The sequence below is a fragment of the Nycticebus coucang genome, chromosome 4 (genome assembly GCF_027406575.1).
Source record: "Nycticebus coucang isolate mNycCou1 chromosome 4, mNycCou1.pri, whole genome shotgun sequence".
NCBI lineage: Eukaryota > Metazoa > Chordata > Mammalia > Primates > Lorisidae > Nycticebus > Nycticebus coucang.
This window is the reverse complement of record NC_069783.1, coordinates 53,950,724-53,966,223: the sequence shown is the minus strand read 5'-3', so window position 1 is coordinate 53,966,223 and position 15,500 is coordinate 53,950,724. Positions and strand designations below refer to the sequence as shown.

At 41.0% G+C, this 15,500-nt stretch overlaps 3 protein-coding genes across 8 annotated transcripts in view; 2 read left to right on the top strand and 1 right to left on the bottom strand.

The window, feature by feature from the left end:
- Positions 1-5,233, top strand: part of MTIF2 (mitochondrial translational initiation factor 2) — a 29,926-nt gene extending 24,693 nt beyond the window's left edge. For all 5 annotated transcript variants that reach the window (XM_053589906.1, XM_053589907.1, XM_053589904.1 and 2 more), the window contains 3 exons: positions 513-677; positions 4,034-4,174; positions 5,041-5,233. In XM_053589906.1, coding sequence (XP_053445881.1) covers positions 513-677; positions 4,034-4,174; positions 5,041-5,213 — 479 coding nt within the window. In that variant the 3' untranslated portion in view covers positions 5,214-5,233. The remainder of the gene's footprint in view (positions 1-512; positions 678-4,033; positions 4,175-5,040) is intronic.
- Positions 5,234-6,245: 1,012 nt separating this feature from the next.
- RPS27A (ribosomal protein S27a) lies at positions 6,246-9,430 on the bottom strand. Its single transcript, XM_053589909.1, has 6 exons — positions 9,286-9,430; positions 9,122-9,186; positions 8,624-8,678; positions 8,131-8,216; positions 7,431-7,562; positions 6,246-6,427 (listed from the first exon to the last, which is right to left on the bottom strand). Exons 2-6 carry the CDS (start codon positions 9,167-9,169, stop codon positions 6,278-6,280), a joined length of 471 nt encoding a protein of 156 aa, XP_053445884.1. The 5' UTR covers positions 9,170-9,186; positions 9,286-9,430; the 3' UTR covers positions 6,246-6,277.
- A 262-nt stretch (positions 9,431-9,692) lies between these two features.
- The window catches only part of CLHC1 (clathrin heavy chain linker domain containing 1), a 54,456-nt gene continuing 48,648 nt past the window's right edge, over positions 9,693-15,500 (top strand). For both annotated transcript variants that reach the window (XM_053589902.1, XM_053589901.1), the window contains exon 1: positions 9,693-9,752. The gene's annotated coding sequence lies outside the window, so the exon portion shown is untranslated. The remainder of the gene's footprint in view (positions 9,753-15,500) is intronic.

Sequence of the window (15,500 nt, the reverse complement as noted above, 5' to 3'; positions counted from 1 at the left end):
TGGCCAGTTTCTTATTCCTCTGGTAGGAAAATCAAAGTTTTATTTAGCATACTACCTTGTACTTATGGGCACTTAAAATGATGTTTCTTAAATGAATATATTTTAAATCATAAGGAAATTTTCCTGTCTGTGGCCATACCACCCTGAACAGACTCAAACTTGTTTAATCTCAGAAGCTAAACAGGGTCAGGCTTCGTTAGCACCTGGTTGGGAGACTGCCTGGGAATACTGGGTGCTATAGGCTTAAAAAAAGAAAAAAAGGGAGGAAAAAGAAATTTTTCTTGTTAAACAAGCCACAATTCAATTTATATGAGATTCTCTTTCATTAATATGAAAATTGATTAGTTTTGGTGAGAAAAAAATCATAGAATTTCTCATCTCCCCTAATTGCAATTTCTATTTAATTTACAAAGAAGGAAATAAAAATTTAGATTTGAGGATCTGTTTGAGAGACAAATAAATGATTGTAGTATAATCTCTATTACTTTATTGATTGTATTTCTGCTTGCCAGGTGTTATATATGGCTTTAATGTGAATGCAGACAATGTTATCCAGAAGTCCGCTGAGAAAAAGGGAGTAAAAATTAAACTTCACAAAATCATTTACCGTCTTGTTGAAGATTTGCAGGAGGAATTGAGCAGTAGATTGCCCTGCATTGTGGAAGAACACCCAGTAGGTGAGTGTTCATGGAATGTTTTCAAACATTCACATCTTAGATGCCCTACATAGCACTTGATAGCAAAGTTTAGGGTGAATAGTCTGTGCTGTACAAAAAAATGACTCCTATAAGATGAGCATTCACTGTAACCTTACATGTATTATAAACACCTGCCCTGTGAACACAAAATCAATAAATACAATAAGCACTTGCCCTCAAGTTTAGACATGAACAAATAATTGAATACAAATTAGGATGTGAGGCATAAAGAACAGTATCATGGAAGGAGTCACTGATTTTGTCCTGAGCTGGTGGAGAAATCAACTGATGCCACAGCACTCTACCCAGGGCGACAGCTTGAGGCTGTATCAAAAAAAAAAAAAAGAGAGAAACAGGAAAATCAATTATTTCAATGTTAAATAAAAGAGGACTGACAATTAGTTTGCAAACACATCCTAGAAAAAGCAGTACATATCTCACTGCTGAGTATCACTATGGTCACCTTCAAAGTACTCCCCTTATGAAGCTATGCACCAACACCAGTGCCTAGTCCACCCTTCAGAGCTATTTTGAAACTCTTTTGGAATGGCCATCAGCACTGTTGTTGTATTACCCTTGATGGCCTGAATCTCATCAAGATGCTTTCCTTTCGATATTTATCTTTGAGTAAAAAAGTATGTGATTGGGGGCCAGATCAGGTGAGTAGGGAGGGTGTTCCAATACAGTTACTTGTTCACTGGCTAAAAACTTCCTCACAGGCAGTGCTCCATGAGCCTATGCATTGTTACGATGCAAGAGCCATAGTTGTTGGTGAAATGTTTAAGTTGTTTTTTGGCGTTTTCATGCAGCCTTTTCAGCACTTCCAAATAGTAAACTTGGTTAACTGTTTGTCCAGTTGGTATGGATCTATAATGAACAGAGCCTTTAAATCAAAAAACATTTATTAACATGGTTTTGACTCTTACTTTGGTCTGACAACTTGTTTGGTCGTGAAGAATTGGCTGACTTCTTTTGTGCATTTCGATCCTGTTTCAGGGTTGTATTGGCACACGCATTTTCTCACCTGATAACATAGCTCAAAACATCATCTTGCTGCTCCAAAGTGTCTTGACTTTGATTCTCCTTTGCTTTTATTCATTGGTGAGCTCCTTCAGGACCATTTTTGGCACACACCTTTCTCAGGCCAAGATTTTCAGTTAAGATTTTCCTTTTTCTCTATTTTTTTTTTTTTTTTGATACAGCCTCAAGCTGTCGCCCTGGGTAGAGTGCTGTGGCATCACAGCTCACAGCAACCTCCAACCCCTGGGCTCAAGTGATTCTCCTGCCTCTGCCTCCCAAGTAGCTAGGACTACAGGCACGCACCACAATGCCGGGCTATTTTTTGGTTGCAGCCATCATTGTTGTTTGGTGGTCCCGGGCTGGATTTGAACCCTCCAGCTTAGGTGTATGTGGCTGGCGCCTTAGCCGCTTGAGCCACAGGAGCCTCCTGTTTCTGTATTGATGTTTATTTGGTCTGCTGTTTCTCACAGTCAACTGACAATTTTGATGCATATTTTGACCTAATTTTTGCAACGTTTTTGTCAGTTCTGTTCATTACTGACCACTCTTCATCAGTGACACTTTCTCTCCTCTTAGAAAAATGTTTAATCCATTTGTATGCTGCCATTTTCTTCATGGCATTATCTCTATAAACTTGGACTTAACATGTCCTTGATGTCACTTCCACTGTTGCCAAGTTTAAAAAGAAATTTAATGTTCGTTGCTCTAATTCAAGCTCTGACATTCTTGTAACAACACTCTAAAACACATAATAATGACTACCAACAAGCAAGACATTGCCACACGTTGACTTGAACACAGCTGTGAGACAGTGATATACCAAGGTTAAGAAGTGAGACTGCCTTAAAAAAAAGAAAAAATACTTTTATCAAGTTGTATAGTGCTGCCAACATAAGTGCACTGGCAAGTTTGCGAATTTAATTGTCAGCCCTCATATTTTAAAATACTTTTTCTATCCAAATTGCCCAAAGGAATCATAAAAGAAAAACAAATTATTCCTGTAATAGCATATCCCTTGGCCATATTAAAGGCAAGGAGTTATTCACAATCGATGGAATTGACTTATCTACCCTTTTTTCCTCCCTACATGCAGATTTTTTTTGGTTATTTTTTTTTTAAGAGACAAGGTCTCACTCTGTAAATGCAGTGGCACTATCATAGCTCACTGCAATGTCATGAGCTCCAGTGATCTTCCCACCTCAGGCTGCTGAGTAGCTGAGACTATAGGAATGAACCACCGTGCTTGGCGAATTTTTTATTTCTTTAGAGACAGATCTCACTGTGTTGCCTGGACTGGTCTGTAACTCAAGGGATCCTCCTGCTTCAGATTCCTTAGTAGCTGGGATTACAGGCATGCACCAGTGCACCTAGCTAACTTTTAATTTTAATAAGACTTTCAAATGGCCAGAAAAGTTGCCTGAAAAATACAAGGAACTTCTATGTATTTTGCCCATTTCATCAATTATTTATTCTTTGTTTTATTCTTCCTACCCCTCCATACATATACTCATTGTTTTTCCTGGATCATTTGAGAGTTTGTTTCAGATATTGTGCCAATTTGCCCCTAAACATATACATCTGCTAAGACAAGGATGTTCTCTTATAAAACGACAGAAAAAAAGAACAAACTTAGGAAATTTAACATTTATTTTATACTGTATTGTAATGCAGTCCATATTCAGATTTTATCCATTGTCCTGGCATTGTACTTTATAAATATTTTCCCCATACTCCAAGATCATGGATTATATTTAGTTATATCTCTGTAGTATTATGTAATCTGGAACAGTTCTTCAATCTGTCCTTTTTGACCTTGACATTTTTGAAGCATACAAGCCAGTGATTTTGCAGAATGTATCTTAATTTCAATTTGTGTATTGTTTCCTCCTAGATTAGTTTTGCATTTTTGGTCCACGTACAGATTTTGGCCTTTTCTGACCTCAGTATGATCATGCAAATTTGTATGTTATTGTGCTAAGAGCAATTTGAAAATTATGTCATATAAGGGCTTCAAGGGAAGCACACCAAATAACACTGGAAGTCAAGTAATGATAGAATCTGCTCTAGAAAATATATTGAGGAAAGCTGAAAGCCAGGTTTTCATGAAGCAAACACGAATAGTTCAGGATTTTCATACTTTTTTAATTCTTATTGTCCATCAAGAAAATTAAGTTCGTGGTGTCAAAGAAATCAAGACTTCTTTCTAGGCATGAGTTCAGTTTCCTCATGCCTGTAATTCTTAGATTACAGAATGTCAGCAATTATTTCTCAGAATGTTTGGTTTTCTGCACATTAATTCAGTTTTCTTCTTAAAGGTGAGGCTTCTATACTAGCTACTTTCTCTGTAACGGAAGGGAAGAAGAAAGTTCCTGTGGCTGGCTGCAGAGTACAAAAGGGACAGTTTGAAAAACAAAAAAAATTTAAATTGATCCGTAACGGACATGTTATTTGGAAGGGTAAGCAACATCAAAATCTCTTTGTATAATAGCATATGATCTAGCCACCAAAACCTGTTGATTGTATAACCATCTGAAATCTGCTCATCTTTCATTCCTATGATCCCAGGGCAGGCCATTTCTAACTGTGGCTGTTCACTCACTAGTCTGTAGTTGATGGGCTTCCTCCCTAATGGTTCTGATGACTTTTCCAGGGCGGGTAGTTCCAGAGCTGGATTTTCTAAGCTTTTAAAAATTAGCCCCAAACTGCTTTTCCAGGCATAACTCCTACACTTGAAGACTTACAGTATATTACTTCCTCATGCCCATCCTTTTTAAACTGGACCTGTGATGTTTATATTGTTTTTCTTATTCAGGTACTGAGTATGAGAAACATCCCTGCAAAGTCCTAATCTACTTTTTTTTTTTTTTTTGAGGTCTCGAGCTGTCACCCTTGGTTGGGTTGCAGTGGCATCACAGCTCACAGCAACCTCAAACTCTTGGGCTTAAGCAATTCTCTTGCCTCAGCCTCCCAAGTAACTGGGATACAAGCACCCACCACAACACCCGGCTATTTTTTGGTTGTAGTTGCCATCGTTTGGTAGGCCCGGGCTGGATTTGAACTTGCCAGCTGCGGTGTATGTGGCTGGTGCCCTAGCCACTGAGCTATAGTCTTAATCTACTTTTGAAATCTGAGATTTAGGATCTTTGGCTACAATTCTAATGTTTTCTACAGCAAACTTTATACTTTTGGAGGATGTCCCTGATAGTCTCATCATTAACATGACTATAAAATTAGTAACTTAGTGCAAATTTCCATAGTAAACATTTATTAGGATGTTAACCATTATTTATTGGCTGTACTAACTTTATTTTTATTTTTAAAGGTTCATTAACTTCACTGAAACACCACAAAGATGACGTTTCAGTCATCAAAACTGGAATAGATTGTGGTCTCAGTTTAGATGAAGACGAGATAGACTTTAAAGTAGGAGATGAAATTGTTTGTTATGAAGAAAAGCAAGTTCCAGCCAAAACTTCTTGGGATCCAGGATTTTAAGATACATTTAAAAATGTGAAAGACATTGTTTTTGCTTTATGGAAGGCAGATCTGCCAGCACTGGTTAAATAGGCACTAAAGTTGTCCTACCAAGTGTTAACATGCATTAGAACTGTCAAAAGTACTACAGAAATAGAAATCATTATTTAAGGATGCCTCCAACTAGAAATCTAGAAGTATGAAGACTAACAATATGGTATGTAAAAGGGAATTAACTTTTAGGATATCACCGAATGTAACAATCAGAGTTTAATAAATTTTCAAGTGTTAATAAGCTTTAGAGTGTTATCGAGTAAATCAATCCTCACTGAACTGAACTCCATGGGAAGATATGGTACCGTTTCCTCGAAAATAAGACCTATTTACAGGAAAGATAAGACGTCCCCTGAAAATAAGACCTAGCGCATCTTTGGGGGCACACCTTAAAATAAGACACTGTCTTATTTTCAGGGAAACAGGGTACTAATCAAATACTGCTTGAAACTGTTTTACTTTTCATTGTTAATAGTATTAAGTAATCCTTCCTTTTCAGGCACTCAGAATGAGTAGAACATTAAAGTTAAAATTCCCGAGAGCTCATGCTCAATATTGTTCCTTTTGACTGCAGAGTGCAGAGTTACTGAAATGACCCAGGGACTGCATTTTAACTGGGAAGTCAAACAACCCTTTAAATTGCCCAAAGTATGCTACAACTTTTTTAAAACTAAGGTCTTACAGCTTACTAACACCACAAATCACTGGTTCTCAATTAGATGGGGGGATGGGGAGAGGCCAGGTATGCTGCTCATCTTCCTATGGTACCCCCCCCCCAATAATTTTCTGGCCTAAAATTGTTAAGTACTGAGGTAAAGAAACTGACAGAAAGAAATAAAAACGGGGTTACATTATTAAAAATGACCTTTCCTTGGCTGATAACAACCGCAGCATTATATAAGCCAAGAACCGACATTCACATGATAGTAGTACATTGTGGAGGCGCTATCAAAGGAAATAGGAAATCAATTTGGTACTCAAAAATCCAAAAATTAAACATTAGTTCATGTCTTTTATTAATTCATATATAATTACTTGTCTTCTGGTTTGTTGAAACAGTAAGTAAGACAACATTTGCCACAATAATGTCTATCAAAGTGGCTGGCCATAAAAACTCCAGCACCACACTCATCTGAAGGACACTCTCGACGAAGGCGACTTATTTTGCCATTCTCATCCACCTGAAAAATACAAATCTGCTGTGAGATAATTTTTCTAATGTATTTAAAGCCTAATGTAAGTGACTAAAAGGTTTTTTTTTTTTTGAGACAGAGCCTCAAGCTGTTGCCCTTGGTAGAGTGCCATAGCATCACAGCTCACAGCAACCTCCAACTCCTGGGCTCAAGTGATTCTGTTGCCTCAGCCTCCCAAGTAGCTGGGACTACAGCCGCCCACCACAACACCTGGCTATTTTTTGGTTCTACCCTGTTTCCCCGAAAATAAGACCTACTTACAGGAAAGATAAGATGTCCCCTGAAAATAAGACCTAGCGCATCTTTGGGAGCACACCTTAAAATAAGACACTGTCTTATTTTTGGGGAAACAGGGTAGTTGTTTGGCGGGCCCAGGCTGGATTCGAACCCACCAACTCTGGTGTATGTAGCTGGCACCTTAGCTGCTTGAGCTACAGATCTGAGCCAAAATGTTTTAAGATTTTAACCACAAAATACTGGTAAGATTTTAATGTTTATAAAACAAAGCATCCCCTAATAGCCGGGCATTGTGGTGGGCGCCTGTAGTCCCAGCTGCTTGGGAGGCTGAGGCAGGAGAATCGCGTAAGCCCAAGAGTTACAGGTTGCTGTGAGCCGTGTGACGTCATGGCACTCTACCCGAGGGCAGTACAGTGAGACTCTGTCCCTACAAAAAAAAACAACAAAAAACCAAAGCATCCCCAAATTCTCATATTAATTGCTACAACATTAAAGTTCAAAAGTATTAGGACTTTTATAGATTGAAGGCCAGCTTTGAGAGCTTCTAAGTGAAGACCTGAACCCACTTCAACTCAGCAACCTAGTTTAGAATAAACAGCTGAAAGTAAGCCTCATTATATAAACCAAAAGTAGGTAATACTAGATATTGAAGCCAAATTACTTGAGAAAATGCTGACAAGTTACTATAAACATTAAGTTTTCAAATAAACCATTACTTTTCAGATGTTCTACCCATCACTTTCAACTGGCTCACCTTATAGTATTTCAGGACAGCAAGCTTAACCTTCTTTCTCTTATGCTTATTCTTCTTGGGAGTGGTATAAGACTTCTTCTTCCTTTTCTTAGCACCACCACGAAGTCTTAACACAAGATGAAGAGTGGACTCCTGTTAATGGATTAGAGGATGAAATAGGCTTTCATGCTGCATTAAGAATGGACAAACACCATGCATCTTCTAATTAATGCAATAGTAGTACGTAACACCACATGCAAAGGAGTCTTGGGCTCTGCCCCATAGAAGTACCTAATTCGTAACTAATAGTTTATATGGAGATTATAAAAACCAATTAAATTACACCATAGGATGCAACCTGCAAAATCTAGAATTTCAAAGCTTACAGCAGTCACCTGGGGATCTGTTGCCAATCTCCTCATTTTTATGTGTCAAATTTTCAAAATGAGGCCAAGTGCAGTAGGCTCACCCCTACAATCCTAGCACTCTGAGAGGCCGAGGTAGGTGGATTGCTTGAGCTCATGAGTTTGAGATCAGTCTGAGCCAAAGCAAGACCCCATCTCTACTCAAAATAGAAAAACTAAGGCAAGAGGTTCACTTGAGCCCGAATTGAAGGTTGCTGCAAGCAATGACACCATGGCACTCTACCCAGGGCCACAGCTTTAGACTGTCTCAAAAAAAAACCAAAAAAACAAAAATTGTTCTTCTCTCCCAAACTGACCTTTTGAATGTTGTAGTCAGACAAAGTACGTCCATCTTCCAGTTGCTTGCCAGCAAAAATGAGTCTTTGCTGATCAGGAGGAATCCCTAATTAAAAGATCAAAAACAGTCAGGACAGAACAAGCCTATGTGCTTCAGACTTACAAAGTAATAACCCTGAATCAAATAAGTGGTACTAACCGCTGTCACTGAGCTCTTACCACAGGCTGGGCCTGAATGTTTTCAGACTTTACATTTAAGGACAACACTTAATATGTGTTAATACATGAACCTTTACAGGAAGAATCGGGTACAGAATTTAAAAACGTATCCAGATTCACATACATGAAAAATACCCCAGAGATTCTGATCTAGGAAGCTTGGCTCTGTGAACAAATACCTACTGTGTCATCCAAATAGTATTTCACTCTGTCAATCTGACCTTTTTTTTCCCACCCCACCAGAGGTTGGCATCACAACAGGTTAATTTTCCTAAACTACAAAATATTACTTGCCTTCCTTATCCTGGATCTTGGCCTTCACATTTTCTATCGTATCCGAAGGTTCAACCTATGGGTTTAAAATGCAAGTACAATGGTTTCACAATTAAAACTGCAATTAACTCACTTGACTGGTGTCACCACAGAACCAAGCTGGGGGGCTGGGCAAAGGCTTATAAAAAAGCTGATCACCCACCCAATGAAAAACCTCCCAGGACTGCAAACGGTGAGCATACGTCCTCTTTACCCCAGTGCAAACGCGGCCGCTGAGCCACGTGCTCGCACCCGCCCGGCCGAGTGCGACTACTTCCCTGCCGCAGGTCTCCCGCTTTGCCGGAACCTCTCCAAACGTCAAAAAGCAGCTCTAGGCCCTGGCTCAGCAAACTACCCTTAATTTGGGGTCAAAACTCAAATCCAAAATCGCGTTCTAAGGCTTGGAAAAGAGCGCCGGTCCGTAAATCCACCTCGGGACCTCAAGCAGGCCTTGACCTCCCCACACCACCTGGCCCCTACCTCGAGAGTGATGGTCTTCCCCGTAAGGGTTTTTACGAAAATCTGCATCTTGGTGGCGGTCCCACCTGAGGGCGGGGAAAGGAAGATAAGAATTAGAACTATGGACACATGAGGAGGATACGCAAAAGTCGCTGGCCGGAGAGCCTCCAACAGGACACACTCACCGCGATGGCGGATCGGAAAGGAAGAGCGCCGCGCCGGCCTACGGGGTTTCCCGGCGCCCCCGCCGAAGGCCCCGCCCCTTAGGCGACCACCCGAATGCCTGACGGCTCTCAGGACGACTGTCTAACTCAGTGCCAGGCTCGGCTGCGAAACTCGCCTCTCTCTAGCCCTAGAATTATTTCCCACGCTAGCCTGCAGATTGCTCTCAGAGTGGTAGATTTAAGCAACTTTAAAACATTTAAAAAAATCTTTTCCCCTGCAGTCGACGTGGCTAAGAGGGGCTTTAAAAGGCGGTGGGTGGAGGGCGGCTCCTTGCGGAAAGGGAGGAAATGGAATTGTATTCTGGGATTTGTAGTTTTCCATTGCTCTCCGAGCCAGGACTACTTGTCCCAAGGTGCAGTTCCGTGCCCCCAGATTCCCTAGTTACTATCTCTAAGCCCTGGAGTTGGCGCTTGCAGAAGGGATTCAGGTGAAGACCGGAGGAAGGTTGCAGCAGAGCAAGGATTTCGGGGAGGGTGGGAACGGCAGAGATGACTAGGGGGAAAGGTTAAGGGGCGGGAGAAGCGTGTGGGACCCCGGGCCGTCTTTCACCCGTTTACAAGGCCGGCGAGGGGCGGAGAGTCAGCGATCTACCAGACACTCCCCAGGAAAGGAATCCTAGTGGGCTGCCAGGCAAACTGAGAAATAGGCGAGATCTTCAGAAGTGTGAATTCAGTCTTTTCTTACCTCTGTCCCCTCCCCGCCTTCAATCCCCCAAGTCTTTCCTAGTCTAAGGAAGATTCTGGGTCTGGTGTGTCATTCTTTAGTGTGAAACGGTTTAATATGTTGAAAATCTCAGGAGTTTTTAAATTTTAAAATGAAGTCTTACGAAGAGAAACCTGCAGAATGGTTATTTAGCGGTAGAATTTCCAAGTTCGGACATTGGTAGTGTTGGTGAAGGTCCTGAGACAAAGTTTTTGGAGTGTGTATCGGGTACTCTCCTGCCAGTTAAAAGCAAGTTATTTGCCTTTCCTGTCCTTTCTCCACGCTATAAACCATGGTCCTTTCTAATGTACCCTGTTAATGTCCTGTTATGTATCTGCCCATCCCCTTGCTTCCCCAACCCCAAATTCAGAGCCTAATTTTCTCCCGGAGGGATTCAGAATCTAACATCCTTCCCTGTCTCCAATCTTTCTCCCTTTCTAGCCCACCCCCCCATTGCCTCCAAAATATTATTTCTCAAATGTAACAATGATACTTCACCTGCAAGATAAAATACAAATTTCTTAGAATGACATTTAGTCTCTGCCATCCTTACAGCCTTATTTGCTAATCCCAGTACTCACTTTACATTTTAATAACCTTCAGCTAATTGAAGTTCCTGACTCATGCATGCCCTCTCATGCTTTGGCACTTTTGGAGAATCCATTTGTTTCCCTCTTCCTGGAACATTTTTCATCCTATAATCTGCCAACTAGAGTCTACTTTTACAAGACTTCTTAAAGAGCTGATTATACTTATCATCTTTAATCTTTCACTTTCATTTACTAAACCCACTCCTGTCAGGCTTTTGTTCCCACTGTTCAGGTGGAATAGCTCTTGTAATGGTCACTAATGATCTCCATGTTGCTAAATTCAATAGTCATTTCATCTTATTTTTTTTTTTTTTGTCAGCAACATTTGACATAGCTGATCATTCCCCCCCTCTTTGAACACTTACTTCAGCTCACCTCAAAGATATCTATTTCACTTCTTCTACCACCCTCCGGTGCTCTTTTCCAGGCTCTTTTGCTGCTTCCTGTTGATCTGCCAGATTCTAAACTTGGAGTGCCCAAAGACCCATTCTCTGCTTTGTTTACAATACCCCCAAGCTCATTTTGTCTAATTTTAAAGTACCGTTTATATGCAGCTGATTCATAAACTTACCTGTTGCCCGAACCACTTACCCAAACTTCAGATTCACATATCCAGCTGTCTACTGGGCAAGCCCCCAAAGTCCTGATTTTATGAACTTGCTCTTCCCATCTCCATGTATGGCAATTCTCATTTCTCCAGACTGCAAACTTTGTGATCATCCTTGATTGCTCTTTTATATCCCACATCTAATCCCTCAGCATATCTTGGCTTTATTTTTAAAGTATATACAGAACACTTCTCACTCCCTCCACTATACCACCCTGATTCAGTCCACCATCATCTTTTGCCCAGATGATTGAAGTAGCTTCCTGATGGTACTTCCAGCTTTGACTCTTGTTTCCTATAGTTTGTTCTCCACAGAGCAGCAAGAACAATTATTTAAAATGTAAGTTAGCTGTCACTCCAGCACACAGCCCTGCAGTGCCTTCCCGTCTCACTCGGTGAAGCCAAAATTCTTATAACGGAGGATGTTGCTCTAGCATTGAAGCAAGGGGAGACCACAGTCCAGTTTTTGCTTCTCTTGTCAAGTGAGGGACACCTTTTTCTGCAGGAAGGGACCCCAGGGCTGGTGGTAGTCCTGCTCTCAAGGCCCTACATTCTACATGACCTGGCAGTGACCTCTGTGACTTCTCTGCCTTTCTCATTCTGTTATAGCCCCATGGGCCTTTCTGCTTTTCCTCACACATGCTGTCCCACCGCAACAGCTTTGCACTTGAAGTTCTCTTTGCCTCAACCATTCTTCCAGGAATCCATGTTACCTTCTTTTTCCAGATTTCTGACATGTCACCTTATCAGTGATGATTTCCTTTTCCCTGACTTCACTGTCTTTTATGAAATAGCACTCTCCATCTTCCCTACCCCCATTCTCTATTTTATTTTTCTCCATACAACTTAGCCCCCATCTGCCATGCTATATATTTTTTATTTGTGTGTTGCAGGCCTGTCTCTACTTGAATGTAACCTTTGTAAAGTTAGGAACTTCGTTTTTTTTTTTTGTTGTTGTTATCTGTTTTTTTTTTATCTGTTTTCAGACCGGGTCTTGAACTGTTACCTGGGGTAGAGTACAGAGGCATCAACATAGCTCACAGCAGCCTCACACTCCTGGGCTCAAGTGATCCTCCTGTCTCAGTCTCCTGAGTAGTTAGCAGTACAGGCACAAGCCACCATGCCTGGCTAATTTTTTCTATTTTTTATAGAGGTGAGTCTTGCTCTTGCTCAGGCTGGTTTAGAATGCTTAACCTCCAGCAATCCTCCCACCTCAGCCTCCCAAAGTGCTATGATTACAGGCATGAGCCACTGTCCCTGGCCAGGGACTTTGTTTTATTTGATGCTGTATCTCCCATGTCTGGCATGGTGACAGCCACAAAGTGGATGCCCCCTGAATATTTATAGAATAAAAAATGCAGCACAGCGTAAGCATTTCCCTAGATACTTCTTCACTAGATGTTTTCCCTAATATTTCCCTGCCCTTTTTCACATGCTAGTGAGATGTACCTCTGGGCTTCTGCAACCTATTGTGTCCACCTCTGCTGTGTCCTTCTCTGCTGTGTACCAATGGCTCGTTTAATAGGCCTAACAAATTGGACTGTAAACTCCTGTGACTTGTTTTCAATGTATTCCTAAGTGTCTAATATGAATTAATGAGTGAGTGGTAATCTTAGTTTGTTTGTGTAACTGGCATTTTATAGATGCCAAGGAACAATCACTTTAGCTGTGTTCTTGTTTGAGTGTACCATAAGTCACATGTCTTCTGAGCAGACCAGATTGTTGTTTAGTGATTACTGATTATTCTGCAGATATTTGAGTGCCCAGTCTGCTAGAAATTTTATTATGTAATGGAATACTTATGGATTGGGGAGAGGTAATGGGGAATGGGAACATCTTGGTTACTGATCTTGTCAAACAGCATAACAGGGGAGACAGAGAATATAAACAGGGAGTCTATGAAACAGCGTGATTGAATAATAATACCATGATAGGGAAAGTGCATGCTACTATGGGAAAACATAGCAATGGCACCTGACCAAGTTTAAGGGAATCTAGCGCAGCTTTCCTGGGAAGACTGTTAATCCATTTGTTGTCTTGTAGAATCTGCTTTCTGTTCCTTTATAAATGGACTTTATGTTATCCAGTTCAACATTAAGATAAAGTTGGCCTTTTAAACTTCAAAATTATTTTGGTGTCTCTTGTATATATAGCCTAAAGCAGTATCTATAGGCTGTATATATTATTTCAGATAACCAGGTATTAATTTTGCTGCCAAAACATAGTGATATTGATTGAGACATTTATAATGGTGAAATGTCCTATCTTGGGGAAATAAATTATGGAATATTGTACCATGAAATATGATACAATCTTTTAGAAGTCATGTTTTTGAAACTACTTAACACAGTAAAATGCTTTCAATATTAAATGAAAAGAGTATACAACTGAATATAGGGTTCGATCCTAATTTTTATAATTACAAAGATTGGAAGCCATGTGCCATTCCTTCTGTCTCTCTCTGTGCACATGTCTATAATCCTAGCACTCTGGGAGACCAAAGTGGGTGGATTGCTTGAGCTCAGGAGTTGAAAACCAGCCTGAGCAAGAGCGAGACCGAGACCCTGTCTCTACTAAAAGTAGCCGGGCATTGTGGCAGGCGCTTGTAGTCCCAGCTACTCAGGAAGCTGAGGCAAGAGGAACTCTTGAGCCCAAGAGTTTGAGGTTGCTGTGAGCTGTCTACCCAGGCACTCTATCAAGGGCAACAGAGTGAGACTCTGTCTCAAAAAAAAAAAAGATTGGGGCTTGCCGCCCATAGCACAGTGGTTACGATGCCAGCCACATACACTGAGGCTGGAGGGTTCGAACCTGGCCTGGGCCTGCTAAACAACAATGACAACTGCAACAAAAAATAGCCAGGTGTTGTGTTGAGTGCCTGTAGTCCCAGCTACTTGGGAGGCTGAGGCAGGAGAATTGCTTAAGCCCAAGAGTTTGAGGTTACTGTGAGCTGTGATGCCATCACACTCTACCAAGGGCAACATAGTAAGACTCTGTCTCAAAAAAAAAAAAAAAAAAAGATTGGAAGGAAATGTTCCAAAATATTAAAGAGTGATTATTGGGCGGTGCCTGTGGCTCAGTGAGTAGGGCGCCAGCCCCATATGCCGAAGGTGGTGGGTTCAAACCCAGCCCCGGCCAAACTGCAACAAAAAAATAGCCGGGCGTTGTGGCGGGCGCCTGTAGTCCCAGCTACTCGGGAGACTGAGGCAAGAGAATCACGTAAGCCCAAGAGCTGGAGGTTGCTGTGAGCCGTGTGACGCCACAGCACTCTACCGAGGGCGGTACAGTGAGACTCTGTCTCTACAAAAAAAAAAAAAAAAAAAGAGTGATTATTTTGGGTAGTGGGAATCTGAATAATTTGGGGACTTTTTCATTCTTTTTCTTTGGGTAATGTTTTCCAAATTTTATACCGTGAGTGTATACTTCCGTAACTGGAAATAAACTTAAAATGTTTTGCCTTGCCAGACATTTTTAAGTAAGTCAGGGTTCTGTTTGATATTAATGTGAATAGATTGGAACCAACTTCTGTATCCTATATCCAACTTTGTTTGGATAACAATTCTTTATTAAAAAGCAGCAGTAATTCTGCTGCTGGAAAACTATACTCTGAGAGGTAGTGTTTGGCACCCTGACCTCTTACTTTTTGGTATTGCTATCATAATAAAGATGAGAATTTTATTTTTATTTTTTTAGGGACAAATTTTTTATTTTTTTTGTCGCCCTCGGTAGAGTGCCGAGCTCTCAGCAACCTCCAGCTCTCGGCTTTAGGCAATTCTCTTGCCTCAGCCTCCCGAGTAGCTCAGGGTACAGGTGCCTGCCACAATGCCTGGCTATTTTTTTGTTGCAGTTTGGCCGGGGTCGGGTTTGAACTTGCCACCCTGGGTATATGGGGCCAGCGCCCTACTCACTGAGCCACAGGCACCACCTAAGATGAGAATTTTAATAAAGTTTACCATAAAGACAAAGTATTTATAGCTAGGTGTCTATGACTGGGCCAGGTAGGCGCTGGAGTAGAGAAGTATTTGACCTTGTTTGTGTCATCGAAAGGCTTACAAACTTGTTTTCTCACATGAAACAAACACACTACTGAACCTTTAAGTAGAGAGTGTTGAGTTAAACATAAGAAACCATCATATGATACATGTGAGAGGATTTGTGGTTGGCTAGAAAGAGAAGAGCTCTTACTTGACTGGTGTTTGGTTTGTCTATCCCAGAGTTGTTGTAGCACATGATGGCAGAATGGCATGAACCTTTTCATTCATAGAGTGAAATATTTATC

What these genes read in the sequence shown, in the direction of transcription:
- RPS27A (XM_053589909.1), bottom strand. Translation starts at nt 9,169, where the DNA reads ATGCAGATTTTCGTAAAAACCCTTACGGGGAAGACCATCACTCTCGAG. An exon ending in GGAAGACCATCACTCTCGAG is followed by an intron (nt 8,679 to 9,121) that starts GTAGGGGCCAGG and finishes TTAAACCCATAG; the next exon opens with GTTGAACCTTCGGATACGAT. An exon ending in CTGACTACAACATTCAAAAG is followed by an intron (nt 7,563 to 8,130) that starts GTCAGTTTGGGA and finishes ATCCATTAACAG; the next exon opens with GAGTCCACTCTTCATCTTGT.